Source organism: Dermacentor silvarum, chromosome 2, assembly GCF_013339745.2.
Source record: "Dermacentor silvarum isolate Dsil-2018 chromosome 2, BIME_Dsil_1.4, whole genome shotgun sequence".
Classification (NCBI taxonomy): domain Eukaryota; kingdom Metazoa; phylum Arthropoda; class Arachnida; order Ixodida; family Ixodidae; genus Dermacentor; species Dermacentor silvarum.
The window spans coordinates 229066814-229089831 of NC_051155.1; the positions used below are offsets into that span (position 1 = coordinate 229066814).

The window sequence follows — 23018 nt, forward strand, 5'->3', positions numbered from 1 at the left end:
CCTTGCATGCCAGAAGTAGCTCACGAGGGTCAGGTTTTACTGCGCCTAATCTCGTCAAGTGACGCCACTCATAATTAGAAGTCTATCTGTATTGAATCTAGCCCCTCAAGACCTACAAATACCTTCGTAAACGGTACTCTTGCAGATATGAAGCAGTCATTGCCCTAAACACTCACTTTGTTCAATGCTGTACCAATATTTCGGCAGAAGATCCAGAAGAGATAGGACATATGGTTACGAAACAGACCGTACCAAACTCGTTAATGTTATTTCCGGAACACCAGCGAAGTTGAAAGCGTGTCACTAACTTTAAATGCAACACTGCTGCAGGTGTCGACGGTATCATGCATTCCCTATAAAATGTGTGTCTGACTCATCTCTAATTCTTAGCTCACATTATCAAAAATGTTTGAATCCGGAATTTTCCCTAGCAAACTTAAATAGCCAGAGTTTGCCCGATTCATAAAGGTGGCGCTGACCAGCATAAACAATTTCCGACCTATATCGATACTACCTTTTCTGTCGAAACTTTTTGAAACTGTCCTAATTTAACGACTGGGGTGTTTCTTAAGGAAATAAGGTATTATCAGTACGGCCCAATATGGATTTCAAAAAAAAAATCATGTGAGGATGCACTTTTAAACATAAAAACATCAGATACTGCGAAATATTGAAAAACGTTTATACACGGTAGGTGTATTTCTGGACCTGCGTAAGGGGTTTGACAGTGTATATCATGTTACGCTTCTGTCCAAACTTTATGATTACGGTATACGTGGTACGGCATTAGATCTGATGAGGAGTTACTCGACGGATCGTTATCAGTGTGTTTCATTCAATCAGGCGACTTCCTCACTTCTCAAAATACAGGCTGGCGTACCACAGTGATCCATACTTGGTCCTGTATTATTTAACCTTTATATTATGACCTTCCATGCGTTTCTTCTCACCTAATATCATATGTACGCGATGATACTAATCTTTTATTCGCAAATTCTTCCCTGTAATGCAAGAAAAGAAATGAATGATTACTTGAATTTATTATCTAATGGCTGTACATAAACACTTCAATTGAATGCCAACAAACTAAATTTATCATATTTAAATCAATACGTAAACCATTGCCTGTTAATATTATGTTCTTTTTCAAGCAAAGAGGATTGAACAGTAACAACGCAAAAGTTTTTGGGGTATGGTTTCAGGAGAACCTCGCCTGAGACAATCATGTCAACAAGCTGAGCAATGACCTTAGTAAGTAGTATGCTGTACGTAAAAATTGGTGATCTAATACCATTATGGATAAGAACAGCATGTATATGCCCTCTTTTACTCGAAGCTAACTTATTGTGCCTTGGTATGGGGAAACGACAGCAAAAAACTATAAGTTAATAAACTTGGGAAACTATTAGTCCGAATTTTTGAAAACTACTACCATGGCAGGCTGCGAGACTTACCCACACACAATCTTTTTAACAAACATTCATTGATCCGAGCAAATCAAGTTTTCTATTATAGATTAATCTTACACATAAAAAAAACACAGACTACATGTTGTCAGCCCACCCATTTCTCCTCATCGATACCGATTACGCAATCAAATCAGAACAACCCATTCACGCGTACTAACTATGGACGGCAGGATTTAAACTATCAAATACCTAAGCTACATCGTTGAAAAAAATTTATTTTTATGCACCCATTTTAAACAATGTATAAAACCTTTCTCTTACATTCTCGCATTCATTATAAATAGTATTTGTCAATAAAATGCGCTAACATTTTGTAATGCTCTGTATATGTATGTTTCTATCTGCACTGTAATGTGAAAGTACATACCAATAATGTTTTTCAAGCATAGAATGTATATTCATGTAATAATTGTATAAATCTATCTTGTTTCTTTGTATTTTCTACATTGTACTCACTCGTTTTTTTTTTTTTTTTTGTACTTCTTTGAATATGTATGCCGAACGCGCTTAGGAGCAAGAGCCTCTGTCAGGCCACATGGATTTTAGCTCTTGTTCCTCTTTGTGTAACAAAGAAAGAAATAAACTTCAACTTCAACTTCAACCGTGAGTGGCGCTGGCTAACACTCCCAAGGCTACAGCACAGCACGCGTAATGCGGAACATGTGGGTTCGAATCCCCCGTGCGACAAGTTGCCGTCTCGCTCACTTTCATTTCAATTTTCCTTACTTTTTCTACATTTCAATTGCTTCTATGGTTGCATACCGCGACTGCCATTTCTGCCAGGCCTACATTTCAATAAATGCGGCACCTCAAGCTTGCCCCACATGATTTCCAACTTCGCTGTAAGAGGCTAGAGGAGCACCTGCCCAGACGGAAAGCGGGCGGGTACTTTCGCCCGGACTGAATATGCTCTGTCACTAAGAAGACAAGCTCTGTTTATCACCTCGACGTGTAGGCCCTCCGTCTTCAGAGCGTTCCGAACTTGCAGCAGAAAGAACAGGACAAAAAATGTTATTTCCGCTTACTGTGTCTTCTTTTTTCATTTCGTCTGTTGTTTTTTTTTTGTTTTTTTCTTACACAGCTTTCAGAGTATACCGAGTGAGCGGCCACCTCTTACGAGAGCTACTCTTAGTGGGCTACCGCCTCGACAAGTGTACCGCTGCACACTCTAAGCTCCACAAAAAGTATTCGCGAATATTTAAATTTAGGCGCTGAAAGCATTCGCTCCACTGAAAAGAGGGAGAGAAACGATATATTTTAACAGCGCAAGAAGAAATAACAGAATCAAAAGAGTTTGTGCAAGTACTGCCCCGGAGATCCTATAGGATAAATGTAAATGTCTCAATAAAAAAAATATAGTGGTCTTGGAGCGGTCGCTTTCCTTTTTTTTTTTTTCGTCTCTCTTTCTTTATTTCTTATTTTGTCTGTCACAGGCGTGATAAAGCCACTGTTTTACCTGTCCCCACGGAGGCGTTCGGAGGAACCAAGCTTCCACCATTCGACACGTGACTATGATATTGAATGGCACATCTCGCGCATTCGTGACTGCGTGAGAACAGAACGCCAGCCATGAATTTGCGCCAACAAATTGTGGCCGTCGCCCAGTTAGGGCAACTCATATGCATGAACGTTTGTGTAAAACGTGATGCAAGAAAGGAACTCCAACTGTTAGAGTAGTTTCAAATTACCCTCCTCGCGCATGAAGTAGTTGAGTAAAGAAAGCGTTGTCTCCACCGCGAGAACAACTCCGACCACGCGCCGGCGACGAATTAGAATGAGAGAGGCTGAATGCTCGAGTAAGCTAGCATTTAGCATATATATTAGGCTGCGGCAAAAGGGCTAAGTTTGTTCTAAACAGCAAACTTCGTGATGCAGTTTGAGAGGAGATAAAAAGGAACAGGGCCACGAAAGTTTTGCGCTCGCGACAACAGGAAGCCTTACTTCGTTTTCTCTCCGAACTTCGTGTTTTCGTTTACAATGTCCTAACTGATATATTTTCCTTTTATTGTGTTATTGTTTGTCAGGTGAGCGAATATGTGGCGCCTGATGAGTAAGTCAGTGATCCTTCAGACAAGCAACTTCCTCCGACTTATTTACGGTCGTCGGTAGCGTAAAAAAAAAAGAAAGAAAAAAATTCTTGCGGCTTTTTCACTTTCATGCAAAGTAAACGACAATTCTGCTGTTGGTCTTTCTGTTCCAACGACCACTCAAAAATAATAGCACAGGTAAATGTATGCACACACTCTGTAGAACCTGTAAGCTGTTTTTTTTTTTTTCTATAACCCACGCCCATCTATGACCCTGATAAATACAAGGAACAACATGCTCAACACACAACTGTTTACTCACGTCTGCTTTGGCGTTTCGCAGTATCGCATAGCCCCTCCGCTCGTATAATACATTCGCATGTTACTTGGGGGCGCGCTCCACCATCCGTCCGGTATTTTCCTCGTTTAAGAAATGTGGCGCTGTTTACAGCGAGCTGGTGGAAACGAAACTGCCTTGCGAGAGCAACAGCTGTTTGTGAAAGTTGTGGCGACGCTACCCGGCAACTAAAGTCAAAAGTCGCCTTAAAGTGATGGATCTCGGGTGTTTAAAAAAATGGAAGGAAAGGGGGAGTGGTAGGGAGGGGGTGGTGGAGGCGTAGCTGTTTCTTGCATGAACGAGCTGGACGCTCCATCAACGTCATCCTCGACTTTAAGTTTGACACACGCATGGCTGTATTCCGACGCTTGCAGAAAAATGAGGTGACAAAACAGCGCCCGTCAAAACAGTAAACAGTTTCTTAGCAAGCCTTAGACATAGCTTCATACGAATTCTTCAGAAATATTCCGAATATGTTATGGTCGTCGCCGTCGTCATTGTTTTTTTCGAATATACGTTTTTCAAATATACGACGTTTTCCAAATGTACTGAGGAGTAAGCGTCATTGCTTTCTACATGCAGTAACGGTTCCTTTCAGGCACCTAGCGTATCGCACTTTTGTAGAAAAGAATGTATTGAATGCGAATTGTGGCTTAATTTTCTTCATAGCAATTATTACCGGTGCCAAGGGCAAGGCATAACATTTTCGTTTAGGCAGTGAAGTAGTAAACACTAGATAAAAAGCGGTGACATCAAAATTTTCTCGGATCTACATAAATGCCCAGTCGTCATCACCATCAGCGTTTCATGTTCACTGCAGAACGAAGGCCTCTCCCTGCGATCTCCAATTACCCCTGTCTTGCGCTAGCTGATTCCAACTTGCGTCTGAAAATTTCCTCATTTCATCAACCCCACCCCCCTCCCCTTGTTTTCTGCCGTCCTCGACTGCGCTTCCCTTCTCTTGGCACGCATTCTGCAACTCTAATGGCCCACCTGTTATCTACCATACGCACTACATGGCCTGCCCAGCTCCATTTTTTCCTCTTAATGCCCATTAGAATATCGGCTGTCCCCGTTTGCTCTCTGATCTCCACCGCTCTCTTCCTGTCTCTTAACGTTAGGCTGCTTTTACTATATCATAAAAATTGCTGATGACATTACCCTACTTATCTTTTACTGCGTACGTTAGGCCGTTAGGCCGTGTTACGTTAGACCTAACATTTTTCGTTCCACCGGTCTTTGCGCGGTCCTTAACTTGTTCTCGAGCTTCTTTGTTAACCTCCAAGTTTCTGCTCCATATGTTAGCACAGGATAGAATGCAATGATTGCACACTTTTCTTTCAACGACAGTGCTAAGCTCCCAGTCAGGATTTGGCAATGCCTACCGTATGCACTCCAAACCCAACTTTATTCTTCTATAAATTTCCTTCTCATGATCAGGGTCCCCTGTGAGTAATTGACCTAGATAAACGTACTCCTTGAAAGACTCTAGAGGCTGACTGGCGATCATAAATTCTTGTTCCCTTGCCAGGCTATTTAACATTATATTTTCTTCTGCATATTAATCTTCAACCCCTATCTTACACTTTCTTGGTTAAGGTTCTCAATCATTTGCTGTAATTCGTCCCCATTGTTGCTGAACAGGACAATGTCATCTGCAAACCAAAGGTTAGCTGAGATATTCGCCCGTCGATCCTCACTCCTAAGCTTTTCACGTCTGTGGCGGGCACGGTGCGGCGCCGCTTCTGCGCCTGCGCGCAGCGTCGACGCTACTAAACCGAGCGCCAGCGTGATAAGAACACTCTCGCCCGACAGAAGACAAACTCTGTGTGCTCCCGCAATCAGTTCAGTTGTTGTTGTTACGTCTGTCGTGTGGACGCATTAAAGTTGTGTGTACCCACAAGTGTATTAGGTTGAGTACTTCTGCTAAGCATGCAGTGAATAGCATTGGAGAGATTGTGTCTTCTTGCCTGTACCCTTTCCTGATAGGTAGGTTTCAACTTGTTTTTTTTTTTTTTTTGAGAACCAAGGTATCCTGTGGCATCTTTGTAGATATCTACCAGGATACTCCCGTATGCCTCCTGTACTCCTTGCTGACGCAATGCCACTATGACTGCTGATATCTCAACTGAATCAAATGCATTTTAATAATCTATGAAAGCCATATAGAGAGGTTGATTATACTACGCAGATTTATCGATCATCTGATTGATGACATGGATGTGATTCATTATAGAAGGTCTTTTCTTGAAGTAAGTCTGTTCTCTTGGTTGATTAAAGTAAAGTGTTACCCTTATTCTCCTAGAAATTATATTCGTGAATATTTTATACAATACTGAAAGCAAGCTAACGGGTCTATAATTCTTCAATTGTTTAACGTCTCCCTTCTTATGGATAAGTATAATGTTGGGGTTCTTCCAGCTCTCTGGTGCACTTGAAGTTGTGAGGCATTGAGTATAAAGGGCCGCAAGCTGTTCAAACATGATATCTCATTCAGTTGTGATTAAATCGACTGTTATTCCATCTTCTCCAGCCGCTTTTCCCCGGGTCATGTCTTGCAAGGCCCTTCTAACTTCATCGCTAGTTATGGATGGAGCCTCTGTATCCTGTTCGCCACTACTTCGAATGAGGTAGCGTGGCTGCTCTGGTACTGTACAGATCAGTATAGAATTCTTCTGCTGCTTTTACTATATCATAGAAATTGCTGATGACGTTACCCTCAGCAATTTTGATGATGCATAGGGTGCTAAGAACAAATGCAGGAACTGCATTAAAATCTTATTTTCAGAGCCTACTCCTAAACATATATTTTTCTTGCGTCGTTTTTGAACTAGTGGGCGTAAACACATTACCGGGGCGACCAAAACTCCTCCGACGATCAACGAGCCTGCCTGTCGCTTCAAAAAGTGATTTGCAGATCCTCTCTGCTATTCGCGCCATTTTAACGACAGCAGCGTAACAGCTTGCGCTTGACAGCATGGTCTCTCGTTTTCTCTTTTTGTTAGTCGTCAATCTGCCGGCGTACATCGAAAAATATTGGAGCGGACCATATGTGCACATATTTATACACATTCATGCGCAGGAAGTGTTGCACAAGCTTAGTGTGCAAAAGGTTGCAGTAAACTTGTCTATCCTTACTGCTATTTAAACTAGCAGGCTTAAACGAGCGCCACGTGTAATATTCATGATGCCTTTCTTGAGCTGCACTACGAGAACAGCGTTCGTGCATGTTTGTTGATATTTTTTACAAAAGATTAACTTGCAACAGGTATCTCACATCTCCAAAAGGAAATGCCTCTGCAATACAAAGCTGGAGTGTGAAGCCATGTGAACGGATGAGACGTGGAGTGGATGGTGCGCAGCCTGTTGCGCCCCGGTTCAAATCCGTTCTCACTTTCAGTCTTACCTTGTGTTACCAGCTGCCTGGTATTACCAGATGCATTGTGACGGGCTTCAGACTTTGAGCAATTGCCGGCAACTTTAGTCGCTTACAACTGCAGGTTTACCGTCGAAATATCTTAGTGGACAACTCACTGGGTTCTGCACGGCTCAGCCGGCGCACGATAAGTTTTATTAGTTATTATTATTATTATTATTATTATTATTATTATTATTATTATTATTATTATTATTATTATTATTTTATTATTATTATTTTATTATTATTATTGAGCAAGCGGTAGTTTTCTTACACCAATCGCGTGCCAAAGTGCAGTTACTAACTAACGGCCTATATCGATCCTCTGCGCTGCGTCAAAAGTGTTTGAATCTGTATTGCATTTCCCTGCTTTCTGTTAGTGCTAAGAACATTTTAATAGGTGAACATCATGGCTTTGTATTAGAGCGTTCAACAACAATCTTGCTCACATTTATGACCCATGCTTCCAAAGCGGTATATAGTCATCATCATCATCATCAGCAGCAGCAGCAGCAGCAGCAGCAGCAGCAGCAGCAGCAGCAGCCTATATTTACGTTCACTGCATGACGAAGGCGTCTCCTTGCGATCTCCAATCACCCCTGCATGTCTTGCGATAGCTGATTCTATCTTGCGACTGCAAAGATATATAGTAGTAGGGGCCAATTAGAAGCTCTTTACTTTGACCTAAGTAAACCATTTGATGTTGTTTGTCATGAGCTCCTTATCACAAAGCTCACGCAATGGACATACCTTCTTCCATCACTGCCCGTGGTATCAAAATTGCCTAAGCAATATATCATGCTTCGTTGGCACTAATGAACAGAGTTCTGTTAGCTTTGAGGTCACTAGCGGAGTTCCGCGAGGATCTGTTCTTGACCCTCTTCTCTTCCTACTGTTCATTAACGACATTTCGTCAGCAATTCGACACTCTTCATTCCTTCTATATGCTGACGACCTAAAGCTGTTTAAGACTGTCAACAGTGTTCACGACTTTTATATCGCAGGCTTTCTCTAAAAACCAACAATTTGCCGAGCGATGCACTGTCAAAGGACCGTGTGCGACAGTGGCCACGTCAGAGGGCAGCAATAGTTTATAAATAAAGATAAATAAATGGGTTCACGTGCGCAGCCTTGTTGGCGCATAGCTTGTTCGTAAAGTGAGGCATATGATAGCTTTCTGAATGCGGGGTTTAAGATGGGGCGATTTCTGCCGGCCACCCCTGCACTGGAAAATGCAGTATGCCTGGCACTCTGGCCATCGGCGCGCTCGGGAACAACATCGCCGCGTGTCGCGATTTTGCTGCTCCGGCCACCAGTCACTTGTGCTATTATTTTTCCGCTGGCATTGTACTTCCGAGTGCAGTTGTGCTAAGAAACGAATAACAAAAAACTTTACTTTCCATTGCCGGCCAACGACAATTAAAAACAGGTTTTTGCAGCAATTGCTTTCTTCTTTCTGGGGTTTTACGTGCCAAAACCAGTTCTGATTATGAGGCATGCCGTAGTGGAGGGCTCCGGATTAATTTTGACCACCAATTTATTTCAAAGAAACACGGTTCCCAATACATAGCATGACATGAAGGTTATTATGAACACTTATTCTGTCTGTGCAAATGACACTGTAGGGAAATAGCAAGAACTTACGTCCGTGGACGCGCGAACGACTAAAGTGGCGTCTGCAGGCAGTTTTGGACTCTCGTTTATTCACCCTAATGAAAGCCTAGCGTTCGTTTTTCTACGAGGAAAGAAACGTAAAAACATTCAGCTAAACGGAATCAACTATACGCATCTCTTTCAAGCCGTGATACCGCTTTCGATGCTAGCCAAAGCAATGCATAGTTCGCTGTAGTGTCCTGGAAACGCTGCAATCAGGCAGTGGCCAGAAAGATAAAGCAAACACAAAAGCTGGTCTGTATTATCTTTTTAGAAACGGGAGAAGAAAAAAAAACGCTGCCGAGCAAATTTGACAGTGTTCATAGTGACATCTTATTTCTTTCTTCTTCTTTTTATGTAATTTATGCGTTACCTTTCGAAGAGTTATAAATAACACCTACCTCTGTAGAGCTCATCACATTGTATTCTTGTATTATTTCCATGGTATTGCCCGTAACAACTTCTGAGGGCAGATTTCTTTCTTCGGGAAGGAGAACACGGGTAGCTGCAACTCTTTGGTGTAATTTGCGGGGCACCCTTGCACACAGCACTTCAATGGCACGACCTTTATCACGTTTCACAAAGCAGTGGCACAACCACACAGTGACCGCAACATCGAGCACACACATCACACGCCCGAGGTAGCACGACATACCAACAAGTTCGCAAGCCAGCGGGTCGTCGCCTACTCCAGGAGGCGTGCTAGGAAAAGTGGCGTGCATGACGTCACGTGAAAAGCAAGCAGACTTTCAGTGATATCCAGCAGGTGTTGGTGAAGCCAGGGTCCTTATCAAGCCGCGATTTCACTCAGTTCGTGTTCGCCCGCCGGTGAAGCGTATGTAAACAGTCACGCCACTCATGAGTGTCAGCTATAGGAGCGTAACATTTGCACACTCTTCTGTAGTTTAGTTGGCTTTTTGGGTGAAAGTGGCCGGAATTCATTACGCTGCCGATATTAGCTGTGTGAAATTCTTACGTGTCCGGAACCGGCCCAACTAGTCTAACTTTATTGCATCCTGTTGCTAGGAAGCCACTACCACCACCATAGTTACATGTTCAATTTCTACCACGAGTCATATTAACATGTTCGTCTCTGCGGTGAAAACAATCCCGAAAAAAGCGCTTTTTTTTATCGCATCTTCCCTATTTTCGAGAAATTTGGAACGCGTTTTCCGGAACACCCTAGTTATATGTCGCGCACTGAATACATGTCAGTTGAAATCAAGATAATGATTGAACTCCTATCAGTATGTTCGACGCCTTTAGAGCGCGCTTGATTTTTACTGGTCGCACTTGCCAAGGCTGAGCCGAATGTACTGTTATCTTGCATTCACTAAAATCTGTGACTTATGGGCCGTCAGAAAGCGCATTCCGCATTTGTTTTAGCTCAATTCAGGTTTATAATATACTGCAATATTCATAGAGATCGAGAGACTGCAAGGTACATATAACGAAAGTGAATAGAAAAGAACCGACGGAATCTGTAGAATCAGGGCGACAAGGTAACGCGTTCTGTGACGGGGTTTGAGGCGAGGTGGGTGGCTGGAGGCGAGAGTGTGCGTGGGAGTGAATTGAGCGGAAGGCTGACGATAATAAGCGCACTGGACCCGCGAATCGCACCGCACGCTTTAGTGACTATTAATGAACGCCGGGAGAGGCCCTTGGCAAACGACCGCGCTAGACGGGAGATCGCGGGAAGAATCGCTGTTATCGCTGCATAACAGCCGTGACGCGAGAACCCTCATGCGTGTCATAACGTGTCGACTGCAACCTTTAGCCGGCCGCGCGACATTTCGCCGCGCGGGCGAGGCATCCCACTCCCTTTATAGTGCAAGTGCAGTGCTTTCTTCGTTCCCGTTCTCCAACTGCGAACTCTTCCGCGTTTTATGACTGTAGCGTGAGTTATGACACCTTTCTCCATCTCTTTCTCTCGCTCACACACGTGAAGAGCTCTGTACGCCTCCAGGGTGTAGAGTTAATCGCCGACTACGAACGCCGTAGACGCGGATGAAGCCTATAATTATAAGAACGGGAATAATTAGTCGCGGAAGACTGGATTAGTTGGGCCTATTATTACGGACACAGTGGAAATGAAACTAAATTAGAGGATTTTAACATCCCGGAGCCGCGCAGTGGGCTATGAGGCGGGATGCCGCAGTTGAAGGCTCCGGGTTAGTTTGACCCCGTATTGTTATTGAACATGCGCCTAAAGCACAACACAAGGCTTTTTTTTTCTTTCTTTTTTTTTTTGCATTCCGAACTCATTAGAACGAGGCCGCCGTGGCTGCAGGAATCGAACCAGCGACCTTGTGCTCAGCAGCAAAACGCCGCAGCCGCCCATCCAGAGCGGCATGTACCCCTGGATTGTACACACGATGTGTGGTTTAAATGCTTCTCTTCGCTTTCTTCGTATGTCAAGCCCTATAGGTATAGTCAATTGGAACTGCGTCTACGTCGGTGTAAGCTTGGTCTTTTAGGCTGGCTTTCCCACGTTCTGTGCTGCAGTGAAACCTAGTCATAAAGAAAAATGCGATGCGAACGGGGCCCGATAACTATATCGCGTTCCACTCTTGAGGGCGAAGCTTAAGCGTCCTGCAATTTTTTTTGCTGCCCGAGATTTCAATATAGTTCTTAATTACCCAAACATCTCAGGCATTAAAATATATTACAGCATTTTGTAACGTCGTAGTAAATCTATTGGTAATTTCATACCCCTAATTAGCTTCGGGCGAGTTAAATAATAACAAAAACCCAATAATAACAATAACAATACACACCACGTAAGTACAGTACATACATACATACATACATACATACATACATACATACATACATACATACATACATACATACATACATACATACATACATACATACATACATACATACATACATACTGCATGCATGCATGCATGCATGCATGCATGCATGCATGCATACATACATACATACATACATACATACATACATACATACATACATACATACATACATACATACATACATACATACATACATACATACATACATACATACATACATACATACATACATACATACATACATACATACATACATACATACATACATACATACATACATACATACATACATCCTGCACGCCTAGGAATCGTTGGAGGTATCGTTTCAAGTGTTATGTATACCAATTAATTTTATGGTGCCTGAATGATATCCTATGTACATCCATAGCACGTTATCTGGTAGTCTAACATTCACGTAGATAGTACATCTTATAGACATCCATGAATTTCCTTATAAAAAAAGTACGTACTCGAGACGTAATATGTACGTCACCTCAAGACGTTGGCGTTTGGATCAATTATAGACGTTGAAGAGAGGTTCGTGGTTCGATGGCTTAACGACCATGCCTTCCTTTACTTCCTTTTTCTGTTGTCTTATTTATTTATTTATTTATTTATTTATTTATTTATTTATTTATTACCTCTTCTGATGTCTTATTGATTGATTGATTCATTCATTCATTGTCTTTGCCGCACACAGAGCTGGCTAACGACCATGCCTTTCTTTACTTCCTTCTTCTATAGTATTGATTGATTGATTGATTGATTGATTGATTGATTGATTGATTGATTGATTGATTGATTGATTGATTTTTGTCCCACGCAGTGCGCCGGTCCCGCAAGTCGGCAGGCGGCCGCTACACGGCGGGCGAGCTGGTCGAGATGCTCCGCAGGCTGGCCGCGTCTAGGAAGCTGCGTCAGGTGCGCGTCGCCAACAAGGCCATCCGGTTCGGCATCAGCAAGAGATCGCTACGGCAGCGCTTCTAGGCCGCGGGCTCCCCCTGCTGACCACGGCTCCTTCTTGTTATACACGCCTAACGCGCTCGCTAACGTCTCCCGAGGGCGACTGCATCGCTTCTCTCCTTCGTCCTCCTCCGGTGGCCGCCAGTGACTGCAAAGAAAGCGCCACACTGTACAGGAAGGAGGCTGTGACACTGCGTCGCACACAGCATACTGTGTGTGGGGAACGCAATGCTATAGGCACGCCTGCCGCCATGCCGCGTTTCCTTGCGCATATAGAGCACGGAAGCATCGTTTAGAAATACTTCAACAATAAAGAAAGGTGAGGGAAAAAGAAGAGTGAGCTACGACAGTAGGATATGGTTAGTGAAATTAATTGAACTTTGGGGGTTTTACGTGCCAAAACGACGATTTGATTATGAGGTACGCCGTAGTAGGAGACTCCGGATCAATTTTTACCACTAGGAGATCTTTAACGTGCCCCCAATGAACGGGACACAGGCGTTTTTGCATTCCACCCCCATCGAAATGCGGCCGCCACGGCCGGGATTTCGTCCTGAGACCTCGTGGTTAGCAGCGCGTAACACCATCGCCGCTAAGCCACCGCGGCGGGTGAGATGGGTGATGACGATCATAATATGTCATAAGATAAATAAATAATTGGGGGAACACCCTGCGTAAAAGAAATACGAGCACTATAGTGCGTCATTAGCATTCAAGGCTCTAAAAGCCGTCGCACGGAAGTCGTCATGTCACAGCCTCTTTCCTCCATCTATACTGGCACGCATTTATTTACAGCTCGTGTCTCGCGCGTGCTTTTCCAGCCGTCGCTCTTATAAGAGGCAACCACTTGGAACGCATTTGCGGCGTCTCCGGCGTCGGCTCGTCTGAATCACGTTGAGCGATTTCTTTGCTGTATAATGCTGGTCGGAAATGTGTCAGACATTAAGTGGAGCTATAGTTAATGGGAGTCCCCATTTATTCATCACGCGTCGTGATACGGACGCGTCGACGCTGGGCCACGTCCGACACGCGTCCCATGTGGGTGCCGACTCATCGTGTATTTGCGGAGCAGAAAGCAGCTTAACTGATTTTCACGAGCGCATACTCTGCTGCGTCGGACCGCGCCAGGAGGCTAATACTCTCGCGGCTCGCACCGGCACGCCCGTGCCCACTACCACCGTGGTTTCAGGGATACACATATACATACATATATACATATATATATTTAAGAGGAAATATCTATATTTACGGGTATACAGATGTGTATACAAGTACCCAACAAAGCAGGAGATTATATCAAAATATAGAACATGCGGAGGGTACGAAGAGCCAATGAAAGGTGCGCAAAGTTGATAAAAGTAAGACAACGTATTCACCGGTGCCCAAATGTATTTTTCTATACAGCAGACAGCTCTCGTATGCCAAATGGCTTTCTGCGGGGCCGCTCGCTAAATACAGAAGGAAAAGAAATGTTGGTAGAAGCAAAACGAAAGGCATGTTGGTCGTCGTCTTGGAGCGTCTAGAGACAGCCTTTTTGCGAATGAAGCGTTGCTCCCAAAGATCGTGTTTTGTGCCAAAAAAGTGCTTAGTGTCAATGAAATGAAAGAATTTTTTTTTTTTTTGCGTAGACAAGGCGAGTTTTTTGTGAGTGAAGATGAAATCGCTTTGAGCCGGCCATCGAACAAGTTGAAAGTCAGGACTAGAAGTAAATCGAAGCGACGAGATTACTGCAACCGTTTAAGTACATTGACACGTACGTAAAAGCAAATAACTGAAAATAGTTATAGCTTGTGCGTCTCTATAGCTGCGAGTAATTAAGCTTACAAGGACTCTTCTTTGTTCTTTAGTTTGTTACCACTTTTGTCTCATGAGCATATCCATCGGCTTGTAGCTGAATATTTCTAATGAAACTCTTTCGGGCAGCTCCCTTTTTTTTTTTTACCACTTGTATGTGCCCACAGTGAAAGAAATCATTGAAAAACAAAGTTTACGTTTTACATAATTTTCTCTTTTCTTCTTGTGCTGCTGAGAGAATGTACTTTTCGCAGGCTCATGGCGCTCTACTTAGTTTCTCTCTATTGCATTTGAAAGCTTGCCACCTGTACTCATCCGGTTTTAATTACATGGCCACGCACTCAGAACCGCGGCCATTATTTCTCAACGAGATTAGTGAAAAAATACAAGGATGGCTACTTGTGAGCTTTTTTATATTAAAAAAACGAAAATTTCAGAAATCGGCGCGGTATTTTCCCTTTTTGGTGGCTGTATTCTGTTTGCTTGCACCTTGTTTGATTTTTTCCTCCCTCTTATTAGGTTGTCGCCCCTTATCGAAGGAAAAACAAAAGGATAGAACATGCGAATATTTCATAAGTCACCCACTCTCACCTATTTATTTTTTCATGTCATTATTTATTGTAAAGTAAATAAATAATACCAGGCGACAATTGCGAATACGTGTAGCAAAACGTCACTTGACTTTCTCCTCGATAAATTATCAATCGCAATCTCCTTCTGAAACAAAAATGCTCAAGTTGTCCTTACGTTGTGTTAGTTTTGCAATGGCTGTTCCGGTTTACAAGTTGCACCCTCTCCTGTATAGTAAGCAGGCCATTGTAGAGAAGATGAACGCTTAGCTATAAAAATGTAAACAAGCCTTCGTTCCTCAGAGAAAGTTTTATCGCATTTGCTGCGTCACTGCTATGCGACTTGCATGTCGCACAGATTGACACGAGATTTCTTTTCACGGACAGCCATATTTTGACACGATGGTTCTCGCGGAAGACGCAGATGTCTCGAACGGGAGGCAGAACACTGAAATGAACTTGAAAAAAGATAACTGTACGACGAATCTCCCAGCATCAAAGGCGAACCGAACAAAAAAAAAAAAAAAAAGGGGGGGGGGGGGGGGGCGGAACAGGAAAGCCGGGCCTAAACTAAACTTGGTCTGTTTCATGTAAACGGCTGATAGAACCGCTTAAGTACACGTAATTAGGAATTATATTTCCTTTATAGCTACTGTGTGGATAATAGAGCCTGTATTTTTATGTGCTTTAAGAACACTAGAAACTGCAAAAGGCAAGAAGCAGGCGTATTTCTTTCCAATATTTACAGACGGCATGGAATTCTCCTGCTTGTTGTTATAGCTTCTCCGCATTTCACTCTCGGCTATAGGAGTAAGCATCCCGACGATGATGACATGGTGAATGAGCGTTCTCTGGCGCTTGATAGATGCGTACAGATATGATTTGCCATCATGTAATTCATAAACTACACCTCCTCGTGACATAAACCCCACAATCTGTCCTCGGATCACTGCTACTCTACAAGTATGTGTTAAGTCGTTGATGCGGCCTCAACAGTTTGGAAAATGGCCCATTACACAGACGCAGGCAGAGTGTGTGCACTCGCGCCTCCAAAGCCGCAGCCGTTCAATCTGCCGCGAGTTCTGTATAGATTGCCACATTCTTGTTCTATTCATTTACTTTTTTGTGTTTTTGTTGTTATTATAGTCCTTTTTACGGGCGCTCTCAGCAGTGTCGTATGCTCATTCCCCATTCCGCGCTTGTTGAGAACACACATATCAGCCCGCATTGTCCCTCGTCTTGTGCTCGGCAGTATTTAGTGCAAGTGTTCCGTGTGCATATTGAAGCTGTAGCGGCGTTGTACTTGTGTAGGTGCTCGTGTGTGCGCGTGTGTGCTGGTCGCTTGCTCGCATGCTGGCTCCGACAAAGTTCTTCCTGCTGCTAGTGACCGCGAAAACTACGCGAAAAGATGGTTCGCGTTCGAGAAAAACAAAACGCCTGTGTGCTTGAGAGATGTATTCGCTCGTCTGTGTCTCAATAAAACAAGTGACAAAAGTGAACGCCTTCGTGGAAACTTTGAGTTCTTTCTTTTCTTTTCTTTTCTTTTTTCTCCGTCTTGATCAATCGATCACTCAAACTTTAGTATATGTTTCTAGAAGATGAAGTCTGTACAGACGAGGATCCCATAGCGCATGACTGAATCGGTATCGTCGGTGAAATTCACAAAAAAAAACAATATTAATTTAAGTAGTAATGCAGCAAACAAAAAGGTAATGTTGCAAGAAACGCAAAAGAACATGAATATATTTGAACACAAGAAGAGACTGATTGATCAAATCAACATACCAACACAATAATGCAACGAAACAGAAGCATGAAGTTATGTATTTAGTAAGCGGTCTTTTAAAGAAATGACGCCACCTTTAGTTTAATGTCAACATCAACTAGTTTGAGAGTTCTTTAATCGTGTCGATAGCCCTCGCCATATACAGTTCGCATGCTGGCCTATCGTTTATTGTTTATACTTTGTGGTTTCACTTGGCACATGAATGCATAAGTGCCTTTTCTACTTGGGTATCAAGTAGAAAAGGTACTTATAATCATACCAATTGTTTCTCTTCATGTGTATACTAAAACATATGGCATTTGAAAAAGTTACTAGCGTTTCTTCCGTTCAAAGGTCAACCTCGCACGATTCGGATTGTTCAAGTGCAACATGCATATTAAAGTTGCTAACTAAAAGACTCAGTAATTTACATTATATTTATTCGCCTCATCGAAGCTGAGCAGCAGTGAAGTGATTCCTGCGTAGCAGAAATCCTAATACTAGCGCCACTTTCGCGATATCCGTCCCCAAAACCTAAAAATTCATTGAAATTACAGTTGAGATCGTCACGAGCTGCCTGAGGGTCGTTTTTGGTAATCTGTTAGCTAGAACGCCAGCGTATTTCATAACAAATATACTGTCCACGTTGTCAGAAAACTGTGCTCATTGACCGGTCAAAAACGCAAGACAATCGCCTCAACATTAAACATGCTTCGCCTACTCTTCGTTCCTACTTGCTCATGGAAATTCAATGGTTCCGCAACGGCGATAGTGCTGTTGCCACACAAAAAAAAGAGATAGAAAGAAAGAGGCTTTGCGCTACACAATACCTTGGGAAATCATTAGGATATCGATTACATTTTCACCTTCCACCCGCAAAAAAAGCAAAAACAAAAGAAAACAACAAGAAAGACCTCCGCACATCTCGACGTTGAAGCGAAACGAGTTATATAAATGTACTGATATCAGCCTGTCCTGTCAAAACAATTGACGTGAAACAAGAAAACAGACTAGAAAAAGCGAGCACCAATGTGCCTAGTCAAGAAAGTATCCACGCAGCATACCCGCTTCCTGCGTTCAACGAAGTACTGCTATCGTCTTACAATAGTATATTGCTGATATCAGTGCATTTTTTATATACTTACCGATTGCGCGCAATAAACAGTGTTTCCTGTTTTTCAGTACTCTTCTGCACATACCTTCGATGTTCGAGATGACTAGCTGTGTGTCCATGACGGCGTCTTATTACGAGAACAAGGCCTCACTGTGTCTACAGAAAAGTGCGCATTGGTTGGCGTTACGCGCAAACAAATGTCACTGTATCCCGTTTCAATCAACGGTCAAGCTGTGTTAAGACGCATCGCTTTCTGGGTGTCATCATCGACCATAACCTCTCGTGGACCCCTCACTGTGTCTACCTAAAGAAGAAGTTATTTTATCGGCTACAAGTATGAACACAAGTCACAAGGAGTAATTAGAAAAATTATACAAGCAGCATTACCCAGCAGTGTGCGGCGATTTATCCTAAATGCCCTGCCGATCGAGCTTTGCACATATAGGAAAGTAGAGTAACACTCATGAGTCATGGACAACGAGTAAACTCTGGAAGAACAAAACTCAAATATTATACAGATATGTAGAGAGAAGCAAAACTGCTACAATAACGTCTACTAAAAATAAACGTACAACTACATCGGAACAGCCGACAATCTTAACCAACGAAAACAGAAGAATCGAAAAGCAACACAGACAACGGAAAGACAATATTTATACAAGAACAAAGATGTCCATTTGCGATAACAAAGTTCACAGGTTTTTGTTATAAAAGCATTAGGGTTGGCATCTTCGGCAGTTAACCTTGCAGAGACCCAACCTATGCAAGCTACTTAGATAACACACACTAACCTCAGTTGTCCGCTACATAGGCGGAAAGTTTTATTTTTCGGGGAGAGGGGGGGGGGGGGGGGGGGGGCTGACCAGCTTTCCGAACCCCACCCATGTATGCACATTCTATATATATATATATATATATATATATATATATATATATATATATATATATTGTGATGTGGAAGTACGGCACCGTGTCTCGGCTGCTTGGGCGAAGAGCGAGGTAGAGGAGGTGGGCAGATATTAGAACAGCTGGCCCAAGCACGGTTGCTGTCTCTGTGTCTCTCAATCCGTTACAATATATATATATATATATATATATATATATATATATATATATATATATATATATATATTGAATTACTTGTACTTACCTGCGGCCAGTTGTTTTTTCACACATTTTCATTTCCCTTCATTTATCTTTTTCTTTAATTCAATTAGTAAGTACAAGTAATCTCCCCTATGTTTTCCTTGGTGTCATTGTTTGTTGGCTTCTTAAGATATGATTAATAAAAATCGGGCCCCTCGGTTCCCTTTCTTCTCGTTGATATGTATATATGTTACCTTTAATAACAGTTACACTGGAAACTTGGTGTGACCTCAAAAGATTGTTCAGTGAAGTGAAGTGAAGTGACGAGCTTATATGAGTATTTGCAAGACCTCAGAGTACGAGACAATTCAGTTTTACAGCCTGAGTTCCCTCGCACCGTCAAGAGACTGGCGTCTTTTGGTTGAGCCATGCAACAAGCGGGTTCAGTTAAACACGTTAGGGAGATATATGTGTTTTGTGCGTATTAAGTCTTCTTCTTTCTGGGGTTTTACGTGCCAAAACCAGTTCTGATTATGAGGCACGCCGTAGTGGAGGGCTCTGGAATAATTTTGACCATCTGGGGTTCTTTAACGTGCACTACAACGCAAGCACACGGGCGTTTTTGCATTTCGCCTCCATCGAAATGCGGCCGCCGCGGCCGGGATTCGATCCCGCGATCTCGTGCTCAGCAGCGCAACGCCTTAGCTGACTGAGCCACCCCGGCGGGTGCGTATTAAGTCGCACAAGTACACATCTATGAAAAAAGCAATGTAACGCCTTGCAAAGGTTTTAATACAAAAGATACAATCAAGAAATCTTTTCCTGACGAAAGGTCAGTTTCGAGAAGATAAGACATAACAAAATTAAACGATATATAACAATTTCTGAAGATAACTTATGACTAGAATTATTAGCATAAATATAATGTGATTCCATAACGCAATAGTTTTATTACATGTCAAAGCATGCCTTAGCCACTGGTTTCGTTTATTTTCCGGAGGCAAGACAAAGGATTATAGAGTAAAAATTATGAGGTGCCCAAATAAATAAAGAAGACAGCGATACCTCAATAGCACGAAAGGACTCGACAGCAAATATAAGAAGAGCGTGGATTGTGTTATTGAGCGGCAAATGCAGCCTATATGACGAATAAAAATTAATAAGGGAAATGCACAGATAGACCAGGGAGTTTTACAAACAGCGCAACCACGCGTATTTTCTTACCTAAATGGCCTCACTCTGCTTGCGCTGTTATGTACCCCATTTTCGTTCCTTTGTATAACTTTTTGTGTTGTTTTCAAAGGCAGGCGGTTTGCTTTGACTTGTAAGTGGGTTCGTTTCTCTCTCCTATTAAAGACAGCAGTTCGTTGTCTGATGCGACGATTTCACCACCATTGAAAAAGTGTTCGTTCGGGCACTTGATCTGGAAACGAAGTCGTCGGCAATCTTATTCAAATTGATTTTGCGGGAGAGTTCTTTGTGGGCGTGCAAAATTGCCAGATGGTTCAAACGGGCTTGTCCAGCCGTCGACCTCAAGTACGTCTTCAGTCGCCGAAGGCAAGAAAAAGACCTCTCGGATGTGGGCGACGAGACCGGTGTGGCCAATGCATTTTTTTTTTTTTACCTTGGCCATTTCCGGCAAGAGGTTTCGCAGGTGTTCGCCCTTGCCCCCTCGTAAGCATGTGCACGACATCCTCGAATGTGCGCAATGATGCCGACCTTTGCTGGCTTAAAATGTCAATTAGCATATCTCTGTGCAAAACTAGGCGTCCTGGTTCAAGGTCGTCACCGTAGAACTAGTTATATATGCTTCGTCTTCCTTCCCTATGGCAAGCTGCTCAATGTGGGACATACGCTGCCCCATATCAGGGGGATACCTGTTGTTTAACGAAGACAGCACTGTGTCAAATACTTCATAGAACCTCTGGCGGTACATGTCACCCGCTGATGAAAACACGTGAGCTGAGGAACCTTCTTGATAGCAGCGTGGAGTCTTTTTTCGCCTAGCAGCTTGAACACACGGGTCCTCAACTCCTACTTTTCCTACCTCTGCCATACATACGCTGGTCACGCGCTTTATTTTGAAGTTAATCTGCGCCGAGTTCAAGCTTGGGCCATCCGAGATGTCTAGTCCCTTCGCGTGCACTGTCTCCCCGCGAGCCTTATACTTACACTTACAAGCGTAAGTGTCGTGGTCATCCAGCGAGATATTTACAGATTTACATGGTCCGTGCATTGCACGATGTTCATTATTTTAATTAGTAAGTAAATGTTACTACAATTCATATAGGCGATGTAACCAATGTACAGACTCGTGTAACGGCCGCACTTTTTTGCCGCAATTTTGACGAACCTTACATGGGACCGGGCCACTTTATCTAATTTTTCTAACTACGAGTATGAAATCCGCCGTAAACCTCCGCGATCGCCTCCTCTCGCCATCTATAGTCGTGTACAACCTTAGAGGGCGCGCACTCTATACTGAAGTCATGAGCCGGACGGCCGGTGACCCCGCCGACGGAGGACATGGCAGACCGCGCTTCGAGCTGGGCCGAGTCGCGTCAGCGGGATTATTTCTTCAGTCGCGGTTGCAATCGGCTGCTGCGCTTCAGTGATCAGGGTGGTGCGCCTCTCCTGTCTTTTTAAGTTGTAGCCGACCTTATATATATATATATATATATATATATATATATATATATATATATATATATATATATATATATATATATATATATATATATATATAGTTGGCGACGCACGAAAGTACGCAGCGCAGGAAAATTCGCAGTAGAGCGCGATCGGAATCAGCGCTGAACGCGATTGCTTCTCGGTTGGACTTTTAAAAAATATTTGCTTTCGAGTTGGGGGTGCGGCTCTTACACGGATTTATACGGGAAGAATCTTCCTTCGTGTAATTGTCTTATGCTTCGCTATCACTAATACTGCTTCGCCTTTACGGCGAAACTGCAGTCTCTCTCTCTTTTTTTTTTTTTTTTCTGAATCCTAGTAAAAGCTCCGCTGCGCAGTGACTGCTATTGATTCTGATTTCGAGTGAATCCGGCTTGTCCTCACTTCGGTTACTAAGTTAATTATATATATTTATGACCTCTGCATGCACGTTGTGATGTTTTCATCTCCAATAAATGTTGTAAATTATCATAGTTTTTTTTCCAAGAGTCGCTGGCATTACCTACAGGAAAGAAAAGCAATGCTGAGACACATATCATTCACGTGCATTTCACACACCGTTGGTAAAAGACTCTGCCGAAGGGGGTCACTGAAGGGGCGCTATAACGTAAAATGATTCCAAACTGTTTTGATTCCAATTTCTGCAATCAGCCTCCACGATTGCTCAAAACATTTTCGGGCCGCTCCCAACTTCGCCTGTCTGTCACGCGACGTCACGAAAACCGCAATAGCTCCCCATCTGATATAACGTGTACACACTGATTATGCATGAATAAACAGCACAAAATAAAAATAATCATTCCTGATTTGATGTCTTTTCAGCAGTAGCTCTCTGCTACTGGTCCAATGTTTTCTGGCTATGCCCACTTCGCCTGTCTGTCACGCGACGCCACAAAACCGCGAAAACTCACCACGTCAAAGTGACGTGTACGCGAAAAAAATGCATTAATATGCCGAACAAAACTGAAAATTTTTCTGAATAACCACAGACTGCCCCGTTCCGAAAGGAATCAAAGATGGCTGCCCGCCGATCGCTCAGGCCCTCGCTACTCGCACCTGCCGGTGAGCATGTATTTATTTGCGCATGATAAACCTTTTTGCGTGGCAGTAAAACGTTATCGAGCCCTTTCGGCATGCATACGACATCGCTCTGTCAACTCTTCCTTGTCGAGGATCCGTTTTAGCGGCATTCTTATCCTTCCGTTTCACGCCGCCGCGATTTTCGAACAGCCACCGCTAGCTAAGTAAGACGAAGCGGACCAATCGGAGATGCCGGCACCACCCTCTTCATGCGGTTATCTATTTTCACTGTG

At 43.1% G+C, this 23018-nt stretch overlaps 1 protein-coding gene across 1 annotated transcript in view; it reads left to right on the top strand.

Annotated features, from left to right (window-relative positions):
• LOC119442827 (uncharacterized) overlaps positions 1-16551 on the top strand; it is a 77249-nt gene extending 60698 nt beyond the window's left edge. Inside the window, exon 3 of the mRNA XM_037707862.2 lies at positions 12553-16551. Within this exon, the coding sequence (XP_037563790.1) occupies positions 12553-12713 (161 nt within the window). The 3' untranslated portion in view covers positions 12714-16551. The remainder of the gene's footprint in view (positions 1-12552) is intronic.
• Positions 16552-23018: the final 6467 nt, after the last annotated feature.